Source organism: Loxodonta africana, chromosome 8 (genome assembly GCF_030014295.1).
Source record: "Loxodonta africana isolate mLoxAfr1 chromosome 8, mLoxAfr1.hap2, whole genome shotgun sequence".
NCBI lineage: Eukaryota > Metazoa > Chordata > Mammalia > Proboscidea > Elephantidae > Loxodonta > Loxodonta africana.
In genome coordinates this window covers 86,949,289-86,966,310 of record NC_087349.1, presented here as the reverse complement: position 1 = coordinate 86,966,310, position 17,022 = coordinate 86,949,289, and the positions used below count along the sequence as shown (strand labels likewise).

The 17,022-nt window shown below is 37.6% G+C and overlaps 2 protein-coding genes across 8 annotated transcripts in view; one reads left to right on the top strand and one right to left on the bottom strand.

The window, feature by feature from the left end:
* The first annotated feature begins 341 nt into the window (after window positions 1-341).
* Window positions 342-10,674, top strand: HNRNPA2B1 (heterogeneous nuclear ribonucleoprotein A2/B1). Of its 6 annotated transcripts, XR_002784909.2 has the most exons (13): window positions 342-546; window positions 3,548-3,583; window positions 3,681-3,791; window positions 3,995-4,141; window positions 4,434-4,644; window positions 4,794-4,895; window positions 4,968-5,048; window positions 5,483-5,545; window positions 6,816-6,935; window positions 7,180-7,302; window positions 8,005-8,087; window positions 9,454-9,527; window positions 10,148-10,674. XR_002784909.2 is itself a non-coding variant. In XM_010587208.3 (12 exons), exons 1-11 carry the CDS (start codon window positions 541-543, stop codon window positions 8,064-8,066), a joined length of 1,062 nt encoding a protein of 353 aa, XP_010585510.1. In that variant the 5' UTR covers window positions 342-540; the 3' UTR covers window positions 8,067-8,087; window positions 10,148-10,674. The 6 variants fall into 6 exon arrangements, 5 of the variants coding, with proteins under 5 accessions (XP_010585510.1, XP_023400105.1, XP_010585509.1 ...); XM_010587208.3 differs by lacking the exon at window positions 9,454-9,527; XM_023544337.2 differs by having other exon boundaries at window positions 9,454-10,674.
* Window positions 10,675-13,785: 3,111 nt separating this feature from the next.
* The window catches only part of NFE2L3 (NFE2 like bZIP transcription factor 3), a 38,359-nt gene continuing 35,122 nt past the window's right edge, over window positions 13,786-17,022 (bottom strand). For both annotated transcript variants that reach the window (XM_003406933.4, XM_064290097.1), the window contains one exon: window positions 13,786-16,491. In XM_003406933.4, coding sequence (XP_003406981.2) covers window positions 15,232-16,491 — 1,260 coding nt within the window. In that variant the 3' untranslated portion in view covers window positions 13,786-15,231. The remainder of the gene's footprint in view (window positions 16,492-17,022) is intronic.

Sequence of the window (17,022 nt, the reverse complement as noted above, 5' to 3'; positions counted from 1 at the left end):
GCATTATCAAAGGTGCAGCGGCAGGTTTTACTTCTTCGGGCAGCTGACTGAGCTGCTCCCGACAGCGCTAATTTCAAACTGCGCGACCGTTTCTCACCTGCCCTGCGCTAAGGCGGGGGCTGGACCCGACTCCGAGGGAGATACGCAAGACTCGAGCCTTCCGCAATTCACTGAGTCCCATTTACGCTAGTAACGTCAAGCACCACCGCTAGCCGCAAGCAGGGGGAGGGGTACGTGTTTGGCGTAAGGCGGGAGCAGAGCGTTCCCGCCATTGGCGGCGGTTAGGGCGTTTACGCAACGAGCTGACGTAAGGGAGGACGCGTTAGTCGGAGGGAAGGTTCTAGAAAAGCGGCGGCAGCGGCTCTAGCGGCAGTAGCAGCAGCGCCGGGTCCCGTGCGGAGGTCCTCCTAGCGGTGTTGTTTCTCGAGCAGCGGCAGCTCTCACAACAGCGCCAGGACGAGTCCGGTTCGTGTTCGTCCGCGGAGATCTCTCTCATCTCGCTCGGCTGCGGGAAATCGGGCTGAAGCGACTGAGTCCGCGATGGAGGTAACGGGTTTGAAATCAATGAGTTACTGGAGAGGGCATGGTGAGGCCGTTGGCGCCTCAATGGAAGTTGACCACCCGCCTCCGTGGGAGAGCGGCAGTGAAGTCGGACTGCTCCCGGGGCGGTTGATCTTGTGACATTTATGTGGGGGATCTTAGCGGAGGCCTGCTTGTACACCACCGCCCTCGGCCTCCCGGCGCCATTTCCTTTTACTGGTTTGGGGGATGGGGAACTTTCACATGGCGGACGCAGTCCCACTTTAGTGAAAGTGGGGCGCAGAGGCGGGAGTTCCTATTCCCTTTTTAAAAACGCCAACTTAGGGGCCTCAGCGTCCTAGCGTTTCGGAGGGCTTGGGGCCCTCGTGAGTTTGCGGAGCTTCCCCTCCCCCTCTCTCCCGGGAACCGGATTTGGCGGCCGCCATTTTCATTTCTCTCCTTCCTCGCAGCGTTTTTCTTTTTGCTCTTTAAATTCTACTACTGTGATCACTTTGTTGCCGAATAGAAGTAGTTAACTGTTTCTCTCTCTTCTCGGGCTGTTTCCACGTCGTTTCGAGGTGGATTTCGTGTGTTTTGTGAGCTCGGATCTTTTAAGTCCTGCGCACCTCGTTAAAGGCGCTCTTCCTTCCCCTCGATGAAATGGCGCCATTGCGTTCAGAAGCCACAGAGAAGAGTGGGGGGTGGGGAGGAGGCTCGGCTGGGCCAGTTGGTACCGCGCGAGAGAGGGAAGGTGTAACAGCCGAGGGCTTTGGGCCTGGCCTTTAGGCAAGCCATATTACCAAGAAACCGTTTCATGTTTTCCAGCTTGTGTTTCTTTTAATAACGGATTTTTCTGGGTTTGCAGTGATTAAAAAAAGACCGTTTAATCGCAGAAAACTTGGAAATATCAAAATTTGGAGCCATTAGATTAGTATCGATTACGAACGAGGTGGCAGTGGGGAAGATTATTATGTGGGGGAGAATATTCTTTCCAGAATCTTTTATTATTCTAAGGACTAATTATATAAGTTGTAGGATTAATTCATATTCAGAATAGCAATAATGTGAAAATTCGATGTTTGCTGGGTGAACATGCGGATCTTCATGAACGACAAGCCAAAAGTTCAGAGCAAAGTGAAATAAAAATGACTTATTAGTTGTATCCTGGCTCGAAATTGTAATGCGTGTAGTGCTATGCCCAAAACTGTCTCGGGCCTAGGTCGCTATGTGTTTGAACTTTGTTATTTGCTGTTCTTATTTCTGTTTGCAATCATGGTTGGTCATTGCATTGATTAAGCGTAAGGTCTCAAGCGAAGGGGGTCTGCCTGATTATTTTCTTTGACCCTAAAGCACGTTTATAAAATAACCTTGTTTATAATCGATAGTGGACATCGGGTAAGTTTGGAACAGACCGAGGTAAGTAATGCGTTTTTGCCGTTTGTTACTGGTTTTTAAGGATTGTGGATGTGCTTTTGCATTAAATGTCCGTGATTGATTTGGGTTTAAAGAGATGTTTTTAGTGACAAGGTATAGAATAAAAAAAATTAGTTTGAGAATCCAAATAGCAATCTTTCCAAATAGTTACCCGTTCTGACAGCGTGTTGTTGTTTCAGTAGCTCAAGGGCTTAGTTTGGTAATTTAAGTTAATTCTATTTTTCATTTTCAGAACCCAGAAAACACTTAACCATATTGGGGGAGGGGGAGTCCCTGACTGAATTGGCTTCTACTGTATTCTCTTGAGCAGTCGGGAGAATATCGTCTGCGTTAAGGAACTTCCATCGAATTGGTTGAAAGCAGTAATACTTGTTGGGAATAAAACACTTGCTGTATTTGAAAATATATTTGACCTTTTAGTCTGTTACACTTTCACAGTAGTTTGTCCTGGATATATAATCTATTTTCCTGGTTTATGAATATTTTTTCAAAATTAACAAGTTACCTACCTGTAAGGCAGGTTTAACGACCGTGATTACCCCAGATAAAGGGGCTCTTAATGTAGCATGTTTGCAGGTGTTAAAAATTTCAGCTCAGATTTTTTTCTTTTCAACTTGTAAAATTTAAGACATTGTTTTATGCCCTAGTTTGCCAGATGAACATTAAAATCCGTATGCCCGAGCTTTTTTTTTTTTTAATAAGCCAGTCAAATGTGTTATTGGTAAATGTGGTAATAAGTAAAAACCAAGTAATTATGGTGGTGGTTTAAACATTTTTGTTTATTGTGGTAGAATGTATATAACGAAACATTAGTTATTAAACATAAGTGCATTTAAGCGTTCTTGTTGGGTTTTTTAATGTGAGATGCTTATGCTAAATAAAAATATTAATATATAAGGTGAATACATTTTTTTGTGGTTAGCAGAGTGGTCCAGATTGTTTCTGTACTGTCATTTAAATACAAAATACAAGAGCCTCCCCCCCCCAAAAAAACTGCATTAGATTTTTTTTTTTTAAGTTGTAGAAGACATTGGTTATAAAATCAACCTGCCTTGCTCAGGAGAGCTTATTTTTGTACCTATCTTAAACCTTTAATGCCCCGCAGGGGGCATATGGGGGAAATCCGTATTTTTTTTGGAGTTTTCTTGGATGAGATTCATTAAAACTACCACCAGAGGGGGCAGTTAAGGGAAAATAATTTAATTATGGCGCTTTTCAGATACTGAATTCTGAAATACGTAGTCAACTACGGGTTGTAAAGAGCCAGAGTTATTTTTGAATTTTTTTGAAAGTGTTTACTTATTACTTAAAAGCAAAGTTTTATGTCTTGGACATAGGATTGTGTGAAAGTTTGGTAGTCTTTTAATAACCATTCAAGAACCGCAGAATATTTACTTTTTTCTCCCCAGAAAGCTTTTAAATAAATGATAATTACGTTTGTTTAAAATAAATTTATGTCAAGTAAATTTAGATCAGGCATTAATGACTTTGAAGCTTGTGTAGTTCAGCTGAGACAGTTTTTTTGGTGTAACACAACTAATATGCAGTTTAACATATGGTTTAAATTTGATGTAAGTTTTTTTTTTCCCCCCAGAAAACTTTAGAAACTGTTCCTTTGGAGAGGAAAAAGGTACTCTGCCAGCAGGTCACCTCATATTTAAGAATTTAATTTCCTGCATACAGAGAGAAAATGTAAATAAAAATTGAAATGGTGTTTTCCTTTCCAGAGAGAAAAGGAACAGTTTCGTAAACTCTTCATTGGTGGCTTAAGCTTTGAAACCACAGAAGAAAGCTTGAGGAACTACTACGAGCAATGGGGAAAACTTACAGACTGTGTGGTAGGTTAACTGTGAAAGATCCGATACTAGCTCTTAAACTGTTTGGCTTCTGGCTTAAAAGTGTTAAATGAATCATGCAGCCCCTCCCCATCACCATTTCTTAAATCAGTATAGTAAAAAAAAAAAGTCATCATGATTATTGCTGTTAGTTTACAGTACAAGTAATGAGATTTAATGCTAAAATTTACTGTTTGGTTTTAAAGGTAATGAGGGATCCTGCAAGCAAAAGATCAAGAGGATTTGGTTTTGTAACCTTTTCATCCATGGCTGAGGTTGATGCTGCCATGGCTGCAAGACCCCATTCAATTGATGGGAGAGTGGTTGAGCCAAAACGTGCTGTAGCAAGAGAGGTAAGCAAAACATGATAAACGTGAGGAAAATGCAGTCCTGCTGAAGATAAATTTTTAAAAGAACTAAATTTTAAATTTTAGTTTATAGGCTGTTGCCTTATTAAAGCTGTCTTGGGTTTTTGAATTTTTTCCTCCTAAGTTACTTTTTTTTCTCCCTAACGGGTTTTTTCGTAAGTTACTACTTTATTTGGTATTTATCGTAGAATGTAAGTGATACGTGGTGCTCATATGGTACCTTCAAGTCATGCTTGTGGTCTTTTCTGTCGGTAATTTTTTAAAAATGTTATTTTAGGAATCTGGAAAACCAGGAGCTCACGTAACTGTGAAGAAGCTGTTTGTTGGTGGAATTAAAGAAGATACTGAGGAACATCATCTTAGAGATTACTTTGAGGAATATGGAAAAATTGATACTATTGAGATAATTACTGATAGGCAGTCTGGAAAGAAAAGAGGCTTTGGCTTTGTTACTTTTGATGACCATGATCCTGTGGATAAAATTGTATGTAAGTGTCTATAGGGCTCTAGATTGATGGCTCTTATGTATATTTTAGGTTTGCAGATGTCTGTAATTCTATTAAAACGTAAATTCTGATTTACCATTTGGTTACTGTTACTGAATGCTGATTAAGGGCCTGTGAACTTTCCATTTCAGTGCAGAAATACCATACCATCAATGGTCATAATGCAGAAGTGAGAAAGGCTTTGTCTAGACAAGAAATGCAGGAGGTCCAAAGTTCTAGAAGTGGAAGAGGAGGTAACTTTTAAATTCAATTTTTCTTTCATTTACTTATATAAACGCTTGTTACTAACAGTGAATTTGTTGTAGGCAACTTTGGTTTTGGGGATTCACGGGGTGGCGGTGGAAATTTTGGACCTGGACCAGGAAGTAACTTTAGAGGAGGATCTGGTAAGCTCAAGTTTTATATGCTTAAAGGGTGAATGTATTTGATTGAAGAAATATGGCTTGATTACAATCAGGATATCTGACTTAGTTTTAGGTAGTTATCCATAAGATTATGTGAGATACTCTTAATAGTGAGCCTGTAGGCTTAAAGATATCTGTCTATGCTAAGATTTTTGTCTTAGGTTTCAGATTTAACTGTGTAATAGGTAGCAACAAACTTTGGTCCTGTCCCGTGTCATGCATATGCCTAAATAAAGGCAACCTCTATTTGAAGGCTTGCCAAGTTAAAGCCCCAAGATTAGGTAGTATTAATAAACTAGAAGTTGTAGCGTTGCTAATTATCAGTTTCATCAAGAGGTGGTAGTAGGAAGTGTGGAGGAAAGAAGCGTTAGAAATTTAATAGGATTATAATCCTTTTTTCCTCCCCCTTTTAACAGATGGATATGGAAGTGGTCGTGGATTTGGGGATGGCTATAATGGGTATGGAGGAGGACCTGGAGGTCAGTTTCTTCCTGTTTTCTGGTTTATGTGAATTAGAAAATGACACTGTATTTGCTTACTCGTGTACATTATGTACATTAAATTTTTAAGTGTTTTGCATTTTACTGTATATATTTGTAAAAGGCCTAAGTAATAATGGGTTAATTATCCGGTTTTTCCTTTATAGTTTGTGTCTCAGCTGTAGGAAAGTGTACGCTTGTAGGTTTTAGTATAGTTTGTAAAGGGTGGATTTTAAATAAGGACTTAAACATGTTATTGTACAGTTTCTCAAACGAAAAATTTGGGCGTAGATGTGATCTAAATAATACTTCTCTGAAAAAATCATAAAACACTAGGTTTATCCAAGGTCACACAAGGGAAGTACATGAATGAGCAATTGTGTTAGATGATGGTCCCGTCCCCTAGGATAATGTTACAAAAAAAATCATCAGACTGTGCTCCTGGCTGATAAATGCAATTGTGAGCTGCTGTTGCGTGTCAAGTGACATATACTGAATGTACCATTTGTTGGAGTACAGAAAGTATTGATACTTGCCCGCAGGTATCCTAATAGGAGAGGGATGTTTAAAGCTGTGTTGGTAACAGAGCAAATTCTGGTTTTGTCACTCATTTGGTATGACTTGGAATTAATCCTACATATCTTTATTTCAAGCTTGCTTTGAAATCTAAATTTTATAACAAAGCTTGAGTTCTTAACATTTATAGTAAGTAATTCGAGATTTACTGTAAACAGTTTAAGAAGTTATGAATTCTGTAAAAGTTTGCTTATTTCTGGTCCTCCTCCCATTTCTACTCAGAGGGTAATGGGCATATTGTTTTAAGGTAGAGGCATGATAAATCACAGGAAAATGTTGAGTGGGAACTTCTTTGGACCAGTAGAAGGATGTAGCTCTTCTATTTTAAATCAGTGACCCATGCTACTTATTTGCCTTCACTACCCTTGCTCGTATTAAGTACACATTCAGAAGTATTTCAAGATGCCTTCGAGGGGACCCATAACATCTCTAGTGTTCAGAGAGCTGTGGCATTAATGGTATTTAAATCTCCATAAATGGTTTTATCCAATTGATTGTAAATAGGTTACCTCTGCTCCCAAATATTTACCAAGAAAAGAGGTATTCCGCCCTTGAGGCTGTCCTAGAAATGTCATGATGAATATTTTTATTTATAGGAGTATATGTTTTTGGAAAGCTGGAAATGGGTGTGATAAGACAGTTCAAATGGCATTGAAAGTATTAAGTAATTACTTAAAAGCTTATTTTATAATAGGTGGCAATTTTGGAGGTAGCCCTGGTTATGGAGGAGGAAGAGGAGGATATGGTGGTGGAGGACCTGGATATGGCAACCAGGGTGGGGGCTACGGAGGTGGTTATGACAACTATGGAGGAGGTAACAAATTCACCTGCAACCTTTATGTGGGAATTGGATTGAGAATAATGACTTAACCCTTGAGATTTTTCATTTTGTTGTTGTAAGTAGTTGCCTTTAGAAAATCGTAGATAGGTATATCACAGTTATTCTGATAACTTTTTTTGTGGGAGATTTATTCTAAATATTTAGCATGTATCAGTGTTGTTTGTATTTTTTTATGAGGTCTATTACGCAAAACTAGTAATTCCAAAATTTCCTACAGGAAATTATGGAGGTGGAAGTTACAATGATTTTGGAAATTACAACCAGCAACCTTCTAACTATGGTCCGATGAAGAGTGGAAACTTTGGTGGTAGCAGGAACATGGGTGGACCATATGGTGGAGGTAATCTATAACTAAAAATCAGATTCTTCAAATTTTTGGGTAGCCAAAGGAACAATATTTTATTATTTAAAGAATGGAAAATAACATGTCAGCTGTATTCACATTTGGGTAATGTTCCTATTGAATGCTGAAATAAAGAAATGAAGAAATTCTCCAGAATTACATCAGCAAACAATTGGGGCTGGCAATCAGATGAGGAGGTGAGGTGGTGGAGGTGGGTAATCCATGGTGCAAGATAGTTTGAAATGAGGAAAGTAGTTTAAATATTTCAGGTTACAGTTCTTTTTCCCTTTGTAATTTGTTGATTATGTTTTAGGAGGAGATGGCCAAGTGACATTGTTGAAGTGGTAGAAATTGACTGTTCAACTCAGGGTCTAAGGATCCTGAAAGTTTAATTTAGTAAATCCTAAACCTGTATCAGATAATTGTTTTTATGGGCAGTGAGTTGATTTTCCATGCCTTTCCTGCATTGTATACTCTTGCTCTTCAATCCCTTACTCCCAATTGTGGCAGAGGACCTTCTGAAGGACTAGCATTATGAATAGTCAGTCTCCCAAGTAATTGTTACCTGGAAACAGAATGATCCTGTGGTTTACTTGTGTTAAAGAATGGATAGTTACAGAACAGAATCAAATATAGTATGATGCTGATCATAGGAAATCAAAGTAAGCCTGCCTTCTCTTGCTGTTCCAACAATTCTAGGAAACTATGGTCCAGGAGGCAGTGGAGGAAGTGGAGGTTATGGAGGGAGGAGCCGATATTGAGCTTCCTCCTATTTGACATGGGTAAGTAGCTTTTGAGTTTTACAATTATTATTGTCTTGGGAGACCTAGCAGCAGGAGTAAAAGCATTTTAGGATGTTAATCTTTCCTTAAAATCTGGTTAGATGGATAATTTCATAACCTATTTTTTTTTTACTCTTTACTTCTGTTGAAACAGGCTTCACTGTATAAATAGGAGAGGATGAGAGCCCAGAGGTAACAGAACAGCTTCAGGTTATCGAAATAACAATGTTAAGGAAACTCTTATCTCAGTCATGCATAAATATGCAGTGATATGGCAGAAGACACCAGAGCAGATGCAGAGAGCCATTTTGTGAATGGATTGGATTATTTAATAACATTACCTTACTGTGGAGGAAGGATTGTAAAAAAAAAAATGCCTTTGAGACAGTTTCTTAGCTTTTTATTGTTGTTTCTTTTTAGTGGTCTTTGTAAGAGTGTAGAAGCATTCCTTCTTTGATAATGTTAAATTTGTAAGTTTCAGGTGACATGTGAAACCTTTTTTAAGATTTTTCTCAAAGTTTTGAAAAGCTATTAGCCAGGATCATGGTGTAATAAGACATAACGTTTTCCTTTAAAAAATTTAAGTGCGTGTGTAGAGTTAAGAAGCTGTTGTACATTTATGATTTAATAAAATAATTCTAAAGGAAATTGTGTAATTATAGACTTTTTATTTTAAATAAGTTAAGGAGTGGGTAGTATAATTAAGGTCCATTGCAAAGTCATTGTTATATTTGTGTTAAGATAAATGCTGGTCAGATATGAGTGTGTTGTCTGCAATTCATCAGGATTAAATTATCTAGATAACTTAAGGGATATCTCTGCAAGGAGAAACACCTTTTTAGATCTTTTAGATGCCGCTTCTTCAATGCAAGGAAAGGAAATAACCCCAGCGAGGTACTCTTCAGGGACACAGGTCTAGTACAAGAGAACTCTTGACGGCTACTAAGTTCAGCCAGTATTAAAAAACTGTGCTGTTTCTACAAAGCTTTCTAACTACAGTAGTTTATAAGGATGCCAACGAAAGCTGAGGGTGTAGAGCAAAGTAGTTCTAAGCTTCAGTTAAACTTCTTTAGGTAAGATCTTATTTACTTTTTCTTTCTTAATTTTCCTCCCCAAAAGATAAACTAATACTCTTCAATGGTCTATTTCAGTATAGTGGTTCTTATGTAGTTTAACATAGCTATAAATTGAGTTTAACTATTTATAAACTCAAGAGAATAATTTGTAAACCCTGTTTTCCAATCTGTCATTTACTTAAATTATTTTGGTTGTTTTTTTTCCCTTTTTTTCCTTCTTTCCCATCCCCTCCCCCTCCATGAAGATTCAGGTGCTTAACATATCATTTTTTTCCCTGCTGGAATTTTAGCATTGATATGAACCATGGACAAGTATATTCTGCTGCCACAAAGGACTGTAAAGTTCTTCATTTCAACAGCTGAGGCAAGCCAAGTGATCATTAATAAAGCTTTTCTTGGTTCCTTCAGTGGTGTTGGTAGTAAAATGGTAGGTAAAAGTTAGGCTGCAAGTGCAATACATCATGAAATTTCCCATCGTTACAACCTTGTGAATTCACATTTCTCGGATCAAGCGTTTTGAGTGAACTAAGTTTTATTAATAAAGACATTTTGATCTTCTGTTACTGGATATGGTTGTTCTAGCTTTACATGCTGATCAGGATAAAGGAGAAGGTAGGGCAAAATGATTATCTGAAATTTTCAGATAATAGTGTTTATACCTTAAAGTGTCTGACTACATTATAAATCCTTATCGCATCCAACGCTAAATAGTTAGTTGGGTGTGCATGTGGTAATCGTTTCCTAGTACCCTACCCTTTAGGAGAGATGTAGGTTGGCTGCTGAAATTCAGTTCTTAAACTGAATGTCTTTGAGGACTTCATTACCTGGCTTTATTGCCTTTTCAGGAATGTGATGATAATAAGGGCATATTCTACTGTATTCACCAGTGAGTCTTCTTTGATCCTAAAACCACCACTGAAGTTATTTAGGCTCTTTCAACAAACATGATAAACTTCTTCAGATACTTTTTTTTTCCTTTGGCAGGAAGGTGTCTTGCTGCAGGTAACTAATGAAGAAGTGGTCAACCACAGAGTCTTCGAGAAATAAGAAATTCTGTACCATCTGAAAGTAGTTCTTGTTGGTGCCTTCATTTAAAAAGCACTTTAAGATTAAAGGGAAATGTTTTCTGACAAAATACAAACTTCATTTTAGTATAGGTTCTTAATATAAAACAATTACAAGTTGAGTATTGTTTGTAAAATAGTGACAAAGTCAGTTAGAGAAATGTATCATGTTTTAAATTAGGTTTTGTGAGTAGACAGATAATTCTATTTTAAATATAAAGTTTATAAAATAAATACTTTTGTATTGAAATACTTGGTGTAATGCTTACACATAAAATGTGCGAATCTTGTTCTATAAACAGTTGTCTAAAAGGTTGCCATCCCCTCAGTTTTTAAAGAAATTTCACAAATCTATGCATATTGCCATTTTCTTTTGATATTACATGAACGAGAAAAGCATTGTGGACATTATTGGCTGTCCCTAATAAAATGCCATTCCTTACTGTACATTGTATATTCAGCGTTTGAATACTGTAAATTTTCTGGGTTTACTTTGTATGTTTAACATTGCTGGTGTAGTTTCAATACCACAGATTTTAAGTCTAAATTAACTGGCTTATGCAAATTACTGAGGTGAAAAATGTCAAATGTCAGCTCTGTTCCCATTTTACACTAAGTGAATGGGTAGCAGTGGCCCCCCCCCTTTTTTTTTAAATAAGGGGGTTAAACTTGGTTGAAACCTGTGATAACCACGACTTACTTGGACAGTCACTTGAGTTAACGGAGAAAACACAGACATCAGCAGTAAGGTTAAGCGACTTGTTTTAACTACATTTTGTCTTGGTTTTTACTTAGTTTTCACAAAGGTAAGTCAAACTGACGATGGAAATAAGGATAACAAGCCTAAGTTTTGAAGTACTGTAAGCTTTTTTTCTATTTCAGATAGCTACTTTGTCCATAGACTACAAACTTGTTAGGATACTTGGCTTCATTTGTTTGGGGGGAAAATGACTTTGAAGATTTCTAAAAAATGGTTTGGCTCTACCAAGAAGTTCAACGTGGATGACAGTAAATGAAATTGGTGTATTAAGAATAGCACATAACTTCAAATAACCAGCTGTGATTTAAGGGAATATTGCAAACCAGGGGGAAATGAAATGCTTAATGGCAAAAAATGGACTCAAGAAGAAAGGATGTTTCTAAAATGTATAGTAGACCACGTCTTCGAAGTGGGCCTTTTTTTCATGTGTATATAAACAAATTTAACCCTAGACTATCCTAATAATAGAATAGGGTGCTGTATTTAAGCATAACTTCCATGTCTGCATAGCCCATTATGTTAAAAAAGTGAATAGTTGAGCCACAAACTCATTACTGTACACAATGCCTTTCGCTTACCAATTAAGGAAGACTTGATTGGTGCCTAATAGTTTACTTCCCAAGTTGTGTATGTGTGGGGCTGGTAAGTTGGTGCTGGGTGTTCCAAGAGAATGGGGAGAAGCTGCAAAAAATATATCACCTGTTTTTATTCTAATGGTCATAATGTGGGAGGGTTCTACTCATGATTACCAAGAGGCAAGGATAGTTGGGAGTCATCTTGGAGGCTGGCTAACTACATACAGTTTGAAGTGTCTCCCTTAGTTTGTAGAAGCTTTAGATTATGCAATGGAATAAAATGACATTACCACTGCATAGTCTTTGCTTATCCTACAGATAACTAAGGGATGTTTTAAGAGGGGAATCATGCGTTAGTTCAAAAGTATGTGGGTATATGCCTTTATATGAAGTGGGAGACTAATTTTAGACTCAAGTGCAGGTACATGCATGACATCTTAATTACATTAAAATCTACATTTCAGGTCGGAAGCAGATGTATGTTGTGGCCAGATGTTTGGCATACCACACGTAATGTTGCAACTAACAAATGATAGCTTTTTTATGATTTAAATAACTCAAACCAGGGAGGTAAATGGATTGCTCAAGAAGGCAGAGACCAAACAATTTGAAGACACTGCCTAAGATGTATTTTATAAAGTACTTGTATGGTTAAAACCTGGATCTGGAGCTCAGTCTGACTGGAACAGGAACTCCACAAATAGCTAGATGCTTTTGCTTTGTACACAGTGTTTGGTGTTGATTATATACATGGCCCCTTTCATCTGTGAAGATGTTCATGATCTGGTCCAAAAATGAAGTTTCCAGGGATTTAATAGGAAAAGAAAAAGGTGTTCTACATACCGGCCTACTGACCAGATACCAAATTACATCGAATGTTTTCCTTTGTGTCTGAAGGACTATGTTAGGACCTATTCAAAATGAGATTTGGGCTAAATTCAAGAAGGAAAAGGCACATGCAAACTACATCAACTAATAAACTATGCAGTGCAGGATATAAAAGTTAATCTAGTCTAATGGTGTTATTACATTTACTAGTGGAAAGGGGCCTTCGTTCTCTACTACATCCCATACCAAACATTTTGAGTATGACAGTCCATTCCCCCTTGTATCTTAACTTTTCTCAATCTCAGGAAATTTTAACAATGTGTATCTGTTGCTTTATCTTGGTCAGATTGAGGACTGATAAATGGTTCAAATGGCTGTGTGAACAGCTTGGCTCAACTTGGTAAGATGTGTAGAGCTTCAACTAGAACAGATCTCTTGAAAATTGAGTGGCTTCCTAAAGTGATCTGAAGCTGACTAGATGCCTTAGACTTCTGCACAGTATATGCACCTCTTCCTAACTTCGTGATAAACCTGCTTTTGTTTTTGTGTGGTTAAGACTTGAACTAGGCAGGTGATAATGGCGGCAAATCCTTACAAAAGTTCAATTTCTGAAGAGTTTGGACTAAAATCCCATGAGATTTCCCCTCCTGTCAATGTTGGGGAAAGTAGGCTTCAGTTTACATAGAATCAAATACATGGCTTGGAGGAACGACTGTTAGGAAAAACCTATTGTTAGGAAAAACCTAGTTCGTGGTAAAATCATTGTGAAGCTGGGTGTTTGAATTACAGAACTTCAGCTGCTGTGCTATACCAGATACCTTCCAGATTGAGCTCTACAGTTTGGGTTACCATTTGTATACATTCTTTGTCCCGTTAGATGCTCTGTCCTATTGTCACATTAGTGGCTTGGGAACAAAGTGCCAAGTCCAACATGTGAAGGCTACTCTTGACAGGAAACTTCTGCTGCAGTGTGTCCTGATGCTGTATTATTAAAGCTGACACCCGAGATTTTTTGAAAACCCAAAAGCAACCTGTTAAGATTAACAAGTGATAAGTTTGTTTTTATCTAGAATTTGCTGCAACATAGGGCTTGTGAAATGTCTGGGACCGATTTAAAATGGAAAACCATGAAAATCCAGTTAACATTCTACATTGTAAGTCTAAGCACTTCACTCTTATTTCATAAACTTCTGACAGTCAATTCTGATAACTTTTGGGAAATTGAACATGACTACCAGTGGAAACCATAATGGTGTAGTGGTTAAATGCTACAGCTGCTAACCGAAAGGTCTGCAGTTTAAATCCACTGGGTGATCCTTGGCAACTCAATGGGGCAGTTCTACTCTGTCTTACAGGGTCACTATGAGAATAGACTCGATGGCGATGTGTGTGTGTGTGTGTGATTTGGACTACTGGTACATATTGTTAACGTTTTTAAAAACATTGATGTTCCCAAAACTTGGTAATTTGGGAATTGTCATAGCTATCTTAAGAAAATTCACAATCACTTGTTTTCTGTTAAATTGGTTTTATTTTTACTACTACTAGGATTGCTATTTGATTTTCAAATCCACCTTTTTCTTACTCTCCTGTTCTTAACCACATGGTTCTTTTTGCCCATTTTAGACATTTAAAAGTCTTTCAGATGGTTCCTATTTCTAGTTTTTGTAAAGTCTGTGTCATTTGCTGACTGGTAGGTATTCTTCATATGGCTTGTAATGTGTTGACAATAAGCTTCATGAGTTTTTTGGTGACACCTGTATGTTCTAGGATCTGGGAACACCTCTACCAGCTGGCCTTAGGGCTGCCAGGGACCCTATGGGTTTAATAGGCCAATATACCTTTTCTTGCTCGGAGTGAGTCATACCACACAGTGAATTTGAGGTGGCTATTTTTAACCCATAACTTCAGATGGCAGATTCCTTGCTGCTTCCTGATTGGTAATTAAAAAAAAAAAAAATTCGTATAAGGAGCTCTATTTCCCTGTATGCAGGTTGCTGTTTTTTCCCTAGTTACAGGGGAAGGCCTGCAGGCTAACCTCTTCCAGCTATGACTAGAGACTTTGGAGCCCAGGCATTAAAGCCTAATATGCTAATATTTTAAAGCGCTCTTTGTTTTTTGACACCTTGATTTTAGAGCTGTCCAAGTAAGCAGTATATTTGTAAAAAAAAATCTTAATGATCACAGTGCTGCCCTGTCTGCTAGATATTCTGCTCTATTCCTGAATGTGGGTATTTTGGGAGAAAAATATCTAAGGTAAATTTGGTTAGAATTTCTGTATAAAATAGAAAAGAATTTTTTAATGATTTCAAATATAAAATTTATTTTCACAGTTATAAATGTTCATAAAAATTAAATAGCTTTTGAAAAGCTTTCAGTATATTTCAGTGCTAAGAGACCAAATGAAAAAAGGCTACTTGCATTTCAAGTCATAAAAAATGAATACATCTTAATTTAGATGCAGTGTTTGCTCTTGTTGAAGTGACCATCTTAACAAAAATGGCTACCAAATGATTAGTCATAGCAGGTTTTCATGTTACCTGGTAACATGAGCATATTATGTGTAAACCTTATAGTAAGAGGACTTCGTGAAAAGTGGCTTCCCCCAAATTTCCCACAAGTCTGACCTTGAAGTCCTAAACTTCTTGACCATGTAAGCTTTAAAGTGTACTCTTAATTGGGTGATTTAAGTAGTAGTAATTGAAGATACTAAAACACTAGTTATATTTTGTATATAAAATCTCAACTCAAAAAAAGCTAAACTTTAGTTTCAGTGGTTTGTGATCCAGCTAACACCAGTTTCTCAATATTACTACTATATCCATAAAATGGAGTCCATCTTCAGTTTCTTCTCTCACTTTTTCTCTTTCCCTTTTGGTTTTCCTTTTTGTGGCTTGAGGTCACAAGTTCCTTGGGTACAATCAAAACACTTCCATCATGGCTGCACTGAAGAGCATACTGGTTTGGATTGACTGGCCTACCTTGGTCATCTCTTAACCTGCTGAAAACATCATGATAAAGGTCATGCAGTTTCTGTTTCATTATGTTAATAGCTTTGTTACACTGGGCTCGCTCTCGCTTAAGAGTTTCCTTCTTTGCTTGTAAGTTACATACATCATCTTCTAGATTCAAGATTACATCTAATTTGCGTTTACGACAGTTCTGAGCGGCAACTTTATTTTTCCCTCTTCGTCTGATATCACGGATAAGTGATATTTGTAAGTCTGTCAGATAGCACCTGCTCAGCATTCTGTTGAAGGAATCAACAGGCATGCGAACAATTTCATCTACAGAAAAAGGAATACGCAGAGCTTTAGCACGTCGTTCATCACGGCTTAAGTTTCTATCTGTGTCATTGAGGAGCCTACTTATTTTCTGTGACTTCCCAGGCCATGAAAAAGATTCAGAAGTGGATTCAGGTACATTTGGCTGTAAATGGTAAGTATGGTTATGAAATATGTGTTGAAATGCAATTTCCTCATGAAGACCAGGATCACTCCTGTGATCCATGTGACAAAGCTTGCTAGGCTCTGGGGAGTAGCCTACAGCTCCTTCTAAGTCATGATGGGGAAAAGATTCAAGATCACTATAGCCTGTAGCCCCTTCTTCATACACAGAGTGGGAGGAATTAGACTTCGTGACTGAGGTACTACAGTGACTTGAATTTAAGGAAAGCCCAGAATCAGAATCTGGTTCTTCGAAAAGCTGGGAAACTTCCACTGGATCAAAACCTTCTTCCATGGCCAAAGACATCAAATTTATCTCACCAAATACGTTTACGTCAAGGTCATGAAGAAGTTCTTGGCTTGTTAGATTCCTCATCTGATTGTCAACGGGTGGAAGAAATCCTGTCAAATTAGTTCCAGAAAGAATCTGCTCAGGATTGGTGGTAAAATTTAACTGTAGAAATGGTTCTTGTGGCTGTGAAGTCCTTGCTACTAGATCTCTTCTAAATGTATTGTTGGGATACAGCAACATGGCCTCATGGAGATTCACATCTTGGCTTATAGCCTGACTAAAATTTACATTGTAATGTGCTGAGGAATTCATGCCATCATTGCTACTGCCTGGAAGAAGAGAAATATCTCCCAGTGAAATGCCCTGAAAAGGGGAAAAAAAAGCACTTTAAACATGGATAACCCAACTATATAACACTTTTCTCCTATATTAACAGGAAGGGCTATGCCCTTAGCTATGAATCACTTGCCTTAATTAAATATGTGATGTGAGCCTAAATTAGAATATGCTAAACTTAGGAAAATAACTTTTTTGAATATCCTGAAGATTTAGAAAACTTAATCAGGTGAGTATAAAAGCTGGTCTCACTTTGCTATTAAATAAGTGGATTGAATGGTTCAATATTGTTAAGATGTCAATTCTCTCTAAATTCATCTACAGATCAACAGAATACCAATCATAATTTCAGCAAGCTTTATTGTAGAAATTGAGAGGTCTATTTGTTATTTCTAAAAAATATTTATGAAGGAGAATTTTCAGTTTACCTCTGTCGGGTCAGCAAACTTTCCTTAAAGGAACATAGTTTTTTCAGGAAGAATAATTAGCATGCACACTTAAAATCTTAAAATATCACTATCTAAATCCATCAGTATCTCACTGTGTGTAATAAACTAT